General features: G+C 46.3%; 1 protein-coding gene across 4 annotated transcripts in view; it reads left to right on the top strand.

Moving 5' to 3' along the window:
- Positions 1-12693, top strand: part of LOC126249798 (osmotic avoidance abnormal protein 3) — a 387840-nt gene that overhangs the window by 261079 nt on the left and 114068 nt on the right. For all 4 annotated transcript variants that reach the window (XM_049951488.1, XM_049951490.1, XM_049951486.1 and 1 more), the window contains exons 14-15: positions 3739-3839; positions 10210-10376. In XM_049951488.1, coding sequence (XP_049807445.1) covers positions 3739-3839; positions 10210-10376 — 268 coding nt within the window. The remainder of the gene's footprint in view (positions 1-3738; positions 3840-10209; positions 10377-12693) is intronic.

The raw sequence follows: 12693 nt of genomic DNA, 5'->3' as shown, positions 1-12693 counted from the left end.
TAGTTGTGATTTTAACGATACGGAATGGTGCTGGAGGTTTTGCTGTGACACCGGCACTTTCCGGGAGCGTCACAAGTGCTGTCCTACACTATCTGATAAAAAATACTTGCACACCTATTAGTGCATATTAATATAGGATATCTCCAGCCTTCGCCTTGATGAAGGCGTTAACTCTGCTGGCGATACTTTCAATGAGCTGTCTGGATATCTGTGGAGGAATGGCAGCCCATTCTTACTCAAGATCCGAAACCAGAGAAGACAGTGATGTTGGACCCTAGGTCTGGAGTGAAGTCGAAGTTATAACTTATTCCAGCGTTGTTTCGTTGGGTTCAGGACGGGATCCGGGACGGTCCAGGCCACTTCAGGGATCTTATAGGCAACAAGCCATTGCCTCAGATTATTTAGCGTATGGCTAATACAGACATATCATAAAATTAAATTACATATACATATGTACATATTGACACACAAGAAACTTAAGTTTGTCTTTACAATTGAATATGCAGTCCTTCAATCCAGCGCACTGCATCTGGAGTTGCTAGCAGGAAGTCCTCTTCAGCACCGTGTTAGGCTCGAATCCTGCATTCACTGACAATGTGGTGAACAGTCTGGTATGGAGCCCCGCACTCACAGGCTGGATTAGGCAGCTATTTCCAATTAAAGAGAGCATCCCCGCATCGGCCATGGCCGGTACGGATTCTGTTGAGAGTAGTCCAGGTCTTGCGTGGTAGGTCGAATCCACTTGGAAATTTAGCACCTGAGAAGATGTTATGCAGGCGCACATCTGTCACTGCTTCCCACCGACCTTTCCATTCTTCGAGAGGTTTGAAATCCTTAGCAACCATGTCAGCAGCATCGCACAGAGTTGGATGGCGTGATTTCAGTCTCTTACGATTTAAAAGTGGTAGGTCGCTACGCACGGGTAGGTTAGAATTCGTGGAGAGCTTGTGGAATTCTCTCATAAGGGCAGTACATCTGCGTACATCAGGAGGCATTATACCGGTTAACAGTAGAAGCCAAAAAACTGGAGTGATCTGATTGCGCCAGATATTATGCGCATTGTCGTATTCAGCTGGGTGTCAACAAGCCTTGTATGATGACTGTTCATCCAGACAGGTGCACAATACTCAGCACTTGAGTACACCAAGCCCAGAGCTGAAGGCCGCAGGGTGATTGCTCCAGATCCCCAGGTAGTTCCGCATAGCTTATGGAGGATGTTGTTTCGAGTCCTCAACTTTTGAGCTAAGTTAAGAAGGTGTTGTTTGAAGCATAGTGTACGGTCCAGGATGACACCAAGATATTTTGGGTTCCAATTATGACGAAGAATTCTGTCTCTGAAACTTACTTCCAGTTTTACGTTCGCCAACCGATTATTTAAATGGGAGCAACAAACTTCTGTTTTACTCATACTGGGTTGGAGTCTCCAGATTTTGAAGTAATTATCCAGTGTAGACAGGTCATTGGTTAGAATCTCTTCTGTTGTCTTCATTTCCTGCTGTCGTACGGCTAGAGCCAGGTCAACGGCATAGCAGTATTTTCTGGACGAAGTGTCAGGTAGATCAGATAGATATAGGTTGAACAGTAATGGTGAGAGAACTGATCCTTGAGGCAATCCGTTGTTCAGCTTCCTCTCCTTACTTATGTTGCTTCCAGTGATTACCTGGAACTTCCGATCGCTTAGCATGCCGTTAATCAGTCGAGCCATTGTTCTGCAGGGTATAATGCGGAGAAATTTGTAGATAAGGCCCTCCCTCCACACAGTGTCGAAGGCGGCAGCTAGATCAACAAACGCCACAGATGTTTTCTGCTTCATTTGGTATCCTGAGTCTATGAAGGATGTGAGAGACAATACTTGGTCGCAGCAGCTACGCCCTGGTCTGTAGCCTGCCTGATCAACTGGAACGTTCTCTAGGATAGCTCTACTTATTCTATTATATACTAGCCTTTCAAAACACTTGTGGCAGCAGCTAAGTAGGGCAATGGGGCGATAGCTTTCTACTATGTTGCTGGGTTTGCCAGGTTTTAGATGATGTTTTATGACAGGGTGGATGGTCATGCTGATACAAACACTCATCATCTATAAACTGTTCTTCTACTATACGCAGCACACACGGCTGTAAAATGAGCTCATATCCTTCCACATTTAGCGTTTTCTTAAGTAGAATAAGCGGACCACATCCTACCCACGAAAAACACTCCCATACCGTAACTCTCCTTCCTCTGTACTTATGTTTGTACTGCACATGATGGCAGGTAAAGTTCTCCAAGCATTTGCCCAACCCAAATACTTCCATCGGACTGCCACAGAGTATAGCGTGATTCATCGCTCCGAATGACTCGTTTCTGTTCATCCGCTGTCCAGTGTCGTCGCTCTTTACACGACCTCAAGGGTCGATTAGCTTTGACCACAGGAACCTGTGGCTTATGAAGAGCTGCTCGATCATTGGACCCCATTATTTTAACTCCCTATGTACAGTCATTGTACTAGCTAGACTACTGGTAGCACTTCAGTTCACGAGGGATTCCTTCCGCTGATTTCATGCGATTTTTTATGATCGCCCTCCTCAATACTCGACGGTTCTTCTGCTTCAATACATGAGGTCTGCATAGTTTTGGTTTAGCTGTGGTTGTTCCTTCGCGTTTTCACTTCACAATCACATCATCAACTGTCTACTTGGACAGCTCTACAACAGTTGAAGTGACCCTGATGTATTTGGTACTCAGGAAGGAGGGAAGGAAGATCTGAGTTTAACGTCCCGTCGACAGCGCGATCACTAGAGACGGAGCATAACCTCCAGTTACGAACGGATGGAGAAGGATATCAGCCGTGCCATTTTCAAGCGGACCATCCCAGCACTTGCCTGTAGCGATTGAGGAAGAATCACGGAAAACCCAAATCTGAATGACCAGACTCTGTTTTGAATCGTCTTCTTACCGAATGCTAGTCCAGTGTACTAACAACTGCGTTATGTCGCTCGGTTAATTACTCAGTGACATCCAATAGTTAGGCCATGTTCGAAATTACAGAGCTGTGCTGACCGAGCCATTCTGCTGTTACTGCTACTCTGCTAATAACAATATACTCCCTACCTCCTTTTCTGCTTGAAGGTCCGTCTTTCGTGGCATCTGGCGGTCAATTCTGCATTACAGAGGAGTCTTCGAAGACTTTTGATGAGATAATGCATTCACTGAGCAATCATTTTCTCAACATTGCACATATTAACAACAGACTAAATAATCACAACGAATAGACACCTATTGGGACGCATCCTGATAATTGCGCTATTCGTGTACAGAGACAAACAGTCAGCGTTTGGATACGCACTTCGATCTCGGTTCTAGATTAGAACATCGACGACAGTGAGTCCCAGACTGCACCGGGTAGGTGTAATCCGTACACTGCTACTTCACTTCCAACGGAACAAGAAGCGACTTACAATTTCTTAAGTTTATAATCAGCAGGTGTGCAATTAGCACTTTGTACTATTCAGTTTACATTATGCAATATTGTTTTCTCTGGTGTATATTATTTATGCCATTGCTGAACTGTTTCCTTTTACATATTAGCATCCATATAACCTAAAATAATATGACTGTAAATGACATGAAAAGTTTCCCATAATGACTTTTCTTGGAGTGCAGTACGTCCTTTAAAAATGTTGTTTTTTTCCAATGAACCGTGCGAAATACCGGACTGTCTCGTTCAGCCCGAATAATAGAGTACTTCTTTGTCGACAGTGATTTGGAAGCAATAAAAAAGGAAGCATCGTGGAATGAAGACACGGAGCAATGGAAGTTACCCGACCTCGTCATCACGCGCACCAGGCTGCCTCCAACAGGTAATGGGGACCTGTTCTTCTCTCTGATTATACTTCATGTACCACTATGTTAACCAAATACTACATGCACATTGCGCTATTTACTTTCAACCATAATTCCACATATTGATATGGTCGCATTACACGTCATTATACACTCTAAGACAAAAAGACAAAGAAAAAGACAATGCACTACGGAGGAATTGTCCGAATGGGACGGAAATCGCTAGATATGATGTACGTATATAGACAAATAAATGATTACAGTTTCACAAAAATTGTATGATTTATTCAAGAGAAAGAATTTCACAAAATTGAGAAAGTAAATAACTCGCTGGTCCACCTCTCTCCCTTATGCATGGCGTTGCTGGATATCCCCCTGAGGGATGACGTGCCAAATTCTGTTCAATTGGCGCGTTAGATCGTCAAAATCCCGAGATGGTTGGAAAGTCCTGCCCATAATGCTCCTTCTCAATTTGGGAGAGTTGTGCTTATTATTGAAAGGACGATCGTATGGTGTATCAAACGAAATTTGTCACTGGTTTGACAATTTATTGATAGGTAGGACGTATCAAGTTATCTCGAATGGAGAGTTATTGACAGAAGTAGAAATAAGTTCAGGTACGCCTCAGGGAGGTGTGCTGAAACCCTTCCCGTTCAAGTTGTACATTCATAAGCTTGAGGACAATATTGACTGCAGCTTCAAACTTTTTGCAGATGATGCGGTTATCTATAATGAAATACCCTCTGAGAAAAGTTATACAAATATTCAGTGGGATGATGATAAGATTTCAAAATGGCGCAAAAATCGGCCACTTACCTTAAATGTTCATAAGTGTAAAATTGTGCAGTTCACAAAATGAAAACACGTAGTACCCTGTGATCGCAATATCAATGAGACATAATACGAAACTTCCTGGCAGATTAAAACTGTGTGTCCGACCGAGACTCGAACTCGGGACCTTTGCCTTTCGCGGGCAAGTGCTCTACCAACTGAGCTACCGAAGCACGACTCACACCCGCTACTCACAGCTTTACTGCTGCCAGTACCTCGTCTCCTACCTTGCAAACTTTACAGAAGCTCTCCTGCGAACCATGCAGAACTAGCACTCCTGAAAGAAAGGATATTGCGGAGACATGGCTTAGCCACAGCCTGGGGGATGTTTCCAGAATGAGATTTTCACTCTGCAGCGGAGTGTGCGCTGATATGAAACTTCCTGGCAGATTAAAACTGTGTGCCCCAGTAAAGCAGGTCCATTGCTAGAATTCTAGAGAAATGCAATCAGAACGCAAAAGAGACTCCTTAAAAAACACTCATGCGACCCATTCTAGAATACTCTTCAAGAATATGGGAGCCTTACCAAATAAGACTAACGAGGCAATTTGGACGTACACAAAGAAGAGCAGCAAGAAAGGTCACAAGTTTGTTTGACCCATGGAAGAGTTACGGTGATGCTGAAGAAATTAAGCCGGTAGTCGCATGAAGATAGATGCACACTGTCCGGAGAGAACCTACTTACAAAGTTTCAAGAACCAGCTTTAAGTGATGAATGAACAGCTAAACAGGGTGAAAAGTATTTAAACCGACGAACTCTGGGAGGTTATAGGCGACATAAAAACAAATTTTTTTCCCTAATGTCATTTTTTCAAAAATAGTTCAAATGGCTCTGAGCACTATGCGACTTCACTTCTGAGGTCATCAGTCGCCTAGAACTTAGAACTAATTAAACCTAACTAACCTAAGGACATCACACACATCCATGCCCGAGGCAGGATTCGAACCCGCGACCGTAGCGGTCACGCGGTTCCAGACTGAAGCGCCTAGAACCGCACGGCCACACCGGCCGGCTGTCATTTTTTCCTATGAGGAGTATTTACACCGGTGGAGGAAGATTTCTCTGGCCACAAATTAATTAAACCAACAAAAAAGTCCAGAGGGGACACATCTGGGGATCGAGCAGGCCATGGTACAGGACCCCCTCTGCCAATCCACGTTTCTGGGAACCGTCAGTCCAGGAATCGACGCACATGACGACTGAAATGTGCCGGCGCCCCGTCATGCTGGAACCACATGCGTTGCCTTGTAGGAGCGGGATGTTTTCCTGCAATTCTGGCAATGCTCTGGCGAGGAAATTGTAATAGTTCCTGCCCTTTAATGGCCTAGGTAGCATATACGGCCCAATTAAACAGTCCCCAATAACACCGACCCACACATTAACGAAGAACCGCACTTGATGAGCGCTAGTAACTGTGGCAAGTGGGTTATCCTCACTCCAAACATGCGAATTGTGCATGTTGAAGACTCCATCATGCCCGAAAGTTGCTTCATTGGTAAACAACACAGAGGATGGAAATGTAGGATGCATTTCTCAGTGTCCCAGGTACCACCGTCAAAACTGTGCTCTGGGTGGATAATCAACTGGTTCCAGGTTGTGGACACGCTGTAAGTGAAATGGACGTAACAATTGTTCTCGAAGGACTGTTCGTACATTCGTCTGATTCGTCCCCATGTTATGTGCAATTGCACGAGTGCTAATTGAAGGATCGCGCTCCACATGCTGCAAGCGAGCTTCCTCAAATTACAGCGTTCTTACCGTGCGACGGCGTCCCTGTCCAGGTAATCTGCTAAATGAGCCGGTCTCACGCAGACGTTGGTACACAGCAGCAAAGGTCGCATGATGCGGGATACGGCGATTAGGATATTGTTGTTGATAAACCCGCTGTGCAGCTTGTCCGTTGTGGTGCGGTACGTAGTACGCACCAAGCATGTCAGTGTACTCACTCTAGGTGTATCGCTCCATTAGTAAACAGAGACAATGCACTACTACACTGGTGGACAGCAGTTGGCTACAACTGGAGAGCGTAATACGCCCTCTAACAACTGAAGATCGTAATACGGCCTCTAACAACTGAAAAGCGTAGTACGGCCTCCACCGGTTTAAATAATCCTCATAGGAAAAAATGACATTAGGGAAAAATATTTGTTTTAATGTCCCCTACAACCTTCCAGAGTTTGTCGGTTTAAATACTTTTCACCCCGTACTTCAATCCCCTACATACTGTTCCCATAGGGATCGTGGAGCAAGATTAGACTAATTGCAGCCTGTGCAGAGGCATTCAAGCAATCATTCCTTCTGCATTGCATAGGTGTACGAAACGGAAAACAAAATCGTCTGAACAGGCCTTGGAGCCCCAACGATACCGACCGGCCGCCGTGTCATCCTCAGCCCCGAGACACCATCGTATGTGGATACGGAGGGGCATGTGGACAGCACACCGCTCTCCTGGCTGTTGTCAGTGTTCGTGACCGGTGCCGCTACCTCTAAATCGAATAGATCCTCAATTGGTGTCACAAGGGCTGAATGCACCCCACTTTCTAACGGTACTCGGCAGGCCCGGACGGTGACCCATACAAGTGCCAGCCAAGCCCGACAGCGTTTAACTTTGGGGATCTGACGGTAACTGGTGTTACCACTGCGGCAAGGCTGTTCGTGTATGAAACGGAAAGAAGTCCTAATAACTGGTACAAGGGGATTTACCATATGCCTTGCACGTCGCAATGGTTTGCACAGTATGGATGTACTAGGGAGTGCCAGAAAGTAATGCCTCCGAATTTTTTATGCAAAAGCTCGTAAAGTTTTTTAAAAACATCTTATTAAAATTCTGCATATTTATTCGTCATGACTACATATTTATTTTTCAGCATAACCACCCTGGCGACGAACACAATTTTCCCACCGAAACACTGGTTTGTTGATACCGTCACTTTCTTTATAGAGCCGCAACGTCACCTCTGTTTTCATCCCTTCATAACCATCAAAGTGAAGTCCTCGAAGGTGTTCGTTAAGTTTGCTCTCTTGTTTTCGGACTCAAAATGGTGAACTCAGCTTTCATGACCCATCACAATGTTGTTAAGGAACCCGTCACCTTCACCCTCAAGCCGCTAAAGTAATTATTGACAGATGTCGAATATCTTCTGTTTCATGTCGGAGTGGGCATTTGAGGCACCCAAAGTGCACACAGTTTTCTGTGCCGCAATTGTGTAATGATGGCCTCGTGATACCCACACTTACGTGAGATCTGTATCTCTGTTATCCGATGATTTTCTGTGATGAATTCGTTAACACGATTATGATTAGTTTCATCGGCTGCCTTGCGCTGTTGGCCACTCCGAGCTCTGTCGTACATGTTGTGGTTAGCACCACCGTGTCCTTCATCACGAGCACGAACAACCCAACATCACACAATACTGATGTCGATACAATAATCACGGTTCACAGCTTTCATTCTTTTATGGATTTCAATTGGAGGCGCGTTTTCTGCAGTTAGAAACTGGATGACAGTACGCTGTTTCTCACTCATCGACATAGTTACGTTACATATCGCCATTTTACACGCTACAATTCGGAGCCCTCTAGCGGTAGAAGGTTGCAACTTGCATCGGCGAAGCAGGAAAGACGACAGAGTAATATGCGTGACATTTAATACCTCTGCCGTACTGAGAACAGAATAAAAAAAAAAGGCATTACATTTTAGACGTAGAAGGCATTTTCCGCGAACGCTATCGGTGCTTGGACTGCTAGTTAATAGCGCGCACTACATGGAACTGGAAAGTCACTGTGCCTTTTCACATGACCAAGTTAGTTCCCACTACTGCCAGCTCCGCAGTAAAATGTAAATGTCGTGTGACTAGGGGCTCCCGTATCCATAACACGGATTCCTACACCTTCAACCACTCAGCTGGTGTGCCCCAAGGTTCTGTCCTCTCCCCTCTTCTTTACCTTCTATATACGGCGGACATGCCGCCGCCTTCACCCCCAGTCCACCTTCTCCAGTACGCCGATGACACCGCCTTCCTTGCCCTCGCCCCCAGCCTGCAACGCTCCCAGCACCTTCTCCAATCCCATATTGACTGGTTCACCACTTGGTGTAACCAGTGGCTGCTCAAGGTCAATCCTTCCAAAACCCAGGTAATCATTGTAGGCAAAATCACCCCTTCCTTCCGCCTCCTTGATTTTTATATCACCATCTATGGCCATCCCATTCATTTCACCTCAAGTACCTTGGTGTCACCCTTGACCATCGCCTTTCCTGGAACCCCCATCTCTGGACGATTCAAGTCAAGGCACATTCCCGACTCCGCCTCCTCAAACTCCTTTCTGGCCGCACATGGGGTCTGGACCCCTCCACCATCCTCCACACTTATGAATCCCTCTTCCGCCCCATCCTCTGCTATGCCCATCCCGCCTGGATCTCCACCCCTCCCACCTACTATAAGTCCCTCCAAATCCTTGAACGCCCTGCACTCTGCCTTGCCTGTCGCATCCGTCTCCCATCCCCTATGCGAATCCTATATGACTTGATTCCCTTCCCTCGCCTTCTCCTTTTCCTCGAATGGATATGGATCCTTTACACCTCCCACAAGCTCAATCCCCCACACCCACTTGTCTCTCCCATCCTCGCCCATCCCGCTGCCGCGCCTGTACTCTTGCATCCCACCAGCTCTCCATCTTGACACCCTCCATACCCTTTCCCAAGGTGGTTTCCGCCAACTCCCCTTCCCTGATGATGTCCTTGTCCTGTCCATCTACCCCTCATACCAGCTCTGACTCTCCCCTTCTGTTCCCCCCTTTTCCCCCCTGGGCTTCCTCTCTCCCTCCTCACCTTCCTTTCCCCCCCCCTCCTCTCTCCCATGTCTCCCGCTTCCCCCCTTCTCCCCGGATTTCCAATCCTCCCCCCTCTCTCCTCACCAACACTCTCCCTTCTTTCTCCCACTGGCTTCCCCCCCCCTTCCCCCCTTCCCGCCTTCCTACCTCTCCCTTTGACCTGGAGGCAGCCCCCCCCCCCACGTCAGTGTGAGAGCTTCGCCGATTATCTTCGCCAGTGTTTTCCGTGCATCAGTGTTTCTCCGTTTGTGTACAGTGTCTTCTTCAGTGTTTTCTACTACGTTCGTGTCTCCACCTGGACATCTTCATCAGTTTTCAATTGGTGCCACGCTTCATTACAGTGTCTTCCGCCAAACGACTTCTGATTTCTTGTGCAGTGTTCATCTCGTGTTTAGCCTGTTTTTTATGTTTCCTATGCCTTCCGTGTATTTATGTTGTGTCTTTTGGCCGAAGAGCGGCGTATGTAGGCCACTGCCGGCCCGCCTCACCTGAGACATGAAATCACAATAAAGTAAAAAAAAAAAAAAAAAAGCCTCCCGTTGGGTAGACCGTTGTTATTCTGTCGCGCTGACCACTCAGCTACAGGGGGCGGACAGCTCCGCAGTTAGCTTTGTCGAATAATATATAACAGTAGCGTTCGTCTCTTATACAACCTGAACAGACTTACCTCTGTCAGTACTGAAACTGAGTGTGAGAGCGTCAGAGCGCGGTGTGTGTTCTGACAGGTCTGCAGCCTAACGGCATCAGCCTGCGGACGTCGTCGGCGGCGTGGTCGCCCAGCGGCTCGTCCAGAGGCAGCTCCACGGCCAACGAGTCCAGCCACTCCACGTCGCCTCCCATCCTCACCAGATCACCCGAGTTCGTCGAGCCGGACAACAAGGTTGTCTTGCAGGTACGTCGCACTATAACAGTTTAAAAGTCTAAACGAAAACCACGTGTCCAGTTACACTGAAGTGCCAAAGAAACTGTTATAGGCGTGCGTATTCAAATACTGATATATGTAAACAGGCATACGGCGCTGCGGTCGGAAACGCCAATATAAGAAAACAAGTGTCAGGCCCAGTTGTTAGACCGGTTACTGTCGCTGCAGTGGCAGGTTATCAATATTTAAGTGAGTTTCAACGTGGTGTTATAGTCGGCGCACGAGGGATGGGGCACAGTATCTCTAAGGTAGTGATGAAGTGGGGATTTTCCCGTGCGACCATTTCACGAGTGTACCGTGAATATCAGGAATCCGGTAAAACATCAAATCTCTGACGTCACTGCGCCGGAAAAAGATCCTGCAAGAACGGTACCAACGACGACTGAAGAGAAACGTTCAACGTGACAGAAGTGCTACCCTTCCGAAAATTGCTGCACATTTCAATGCTGGACCTTCAACTAGTGTCAGCGTGCGAACCATTCAACGAAACATCATCGATATGGGCTTTCGGAGCCAAAGACACACTCCTGTACCCTTGATGACTGCACGACACACAGCTTTACGCCTCGCCTCTGCCCGTCAACACCGACATTGGACTGTTGATGACTGGAAACATGTTACCTGCTCGTACGAGTCTCGTTTCAAATTGTATCGAGCGGATGCACTTGTACGGGTATGGAGACAACCACATGAATCCATGGACCCTGCATATCAGCAGGGGACTGTTCAAGCTGGTGGAAGCTCTGTAATGGTGTGGGGCGTGGGCAGTTGGAGTGGTGTGGGACCCTTGATACGTCTAGATACGGCTCTTGTCAGGTGACACGTTCGTAAGCATCCTGTCTGATCACCTGCATCCATTCATGTCCATTGTGCATTCCGACGGACGTGGGAAATTCCAGCAGGATAATGCGACACCCCACACGTCCAGAATTGATACAGAGTGGCTCCAGAAACACTCTTCTAAGTTTAAACACTTCCGCTGGCCACCAAACTCCCCAGACATGAACATTATTGAGCATATCTGGGATGCCTTGCAAGGTGCTGTTCAGAAGCGATCTCCACACCCTCGTACACTTGCGAATTTAAGGACAGCCCTGCAGGATTCATGGCGTCAGTTCCCTCCAGCACTACTTCAGACATCAATCAAGCCTATGTCACGTCGTGCTGCGGTACTTCTGCACGCTCGCGGGGGTCCTACACGATATTAGGCAGGTGTACCACTTTCTTTGGCTCTTCAATATACTTGGTAGAAATAAGAGAAATTGTACCCCGAGGAATGGCTGTGCTCTAAGAAAACCACATTTTTGTCAGATATTCAAAAAGCGTGTGTAAAAACACTAAATATTGTTTCTATCTGTTTCACACAAGCAAGAAAAATGTCGCAAGACAGGTACCAACACTGCTAATGAATGACCATGTATTGTACTACAAATTGTTTAACCTAGGTAATATAATATCAGGAATATCTGGATATGTAACTAATATTTCGACTCCGTTTTCAAGCCTGAACAAAGGGGCGCAGCGGTTATTACAATGGACTCGTATTTGGTTCCCATAGTACTAAAATCTCTATCTGGTCATCCAGATCTGCTATATACTTTCTTTAAATTGCTTGAGTTAAATGACAGCATGATACCTTTCAAAATATAGTCGTTGACGGGACGTTAAACACTAGTCTCCCTATCCCTTATTTTTATGATCGCAGAAGTTCCCTACTGTGGACAGGCACTCTATGAAAAAAAAAAGGTAGCTACGTCTGAAATAGTATCAGTGACGACAAGAACTGTCATATTATACGCATAAACAGATCAGTGAGAAATATGTCCAATGCAGACAGTAATGTGCAGTGTCCATCTGTTTGGGTCTCAGTCTCCACAAGTCTGTTCAGATTCTCATTAATCATGTTGCCCATTCCTCTCTTAATGCTAAGTATTTGTATATACCAAAAAATCCGAAATGGTAGCATCCACTGCGAGGGACGCACATGACAGTGTTCCATGTGTGTTTGATGCGACTCCAGTTTCAAAATATACACTCGTGAGCAAATACACTGATCGTCATAAACAAAAAGCTGCACCCAGAGGACAAGGCGGGTTTTGATCATTGTTGGCAGCCAGGTAGGTGAAGCTACACGTACCAAATGATTACATTTTCAATTTTGAAGGACCAACATTTATTGTGCTAAATGGCTAAAAAAAGTACGTATACACTGAGGTGGTAAAAGTCATTGGATACCTCCCAGTATCGTGTCGGACCTGCTTTTGCCCGGTGTAGCTCACAACGCTAT

The sequence above is a fragment of the Schistocerca nitens genome, chromosome 3 (assembly GCF_023898315.1).
Source record: "Schistocerca nitens isolate TAMUIC-IGC-003100 chromosome 3, iqSchNite1.1, whole genome shotgun sequence".
Classification (NCBI taxonomy): Eukaryota; Metazoa; Arthropoda; class Insecta; order Orthoptera; family Acrididae; genus Schistocerca; species Schistocerca nitens.
This window is presented reverse-complemented; position numbering and strand designations above follow the sequence as displayed.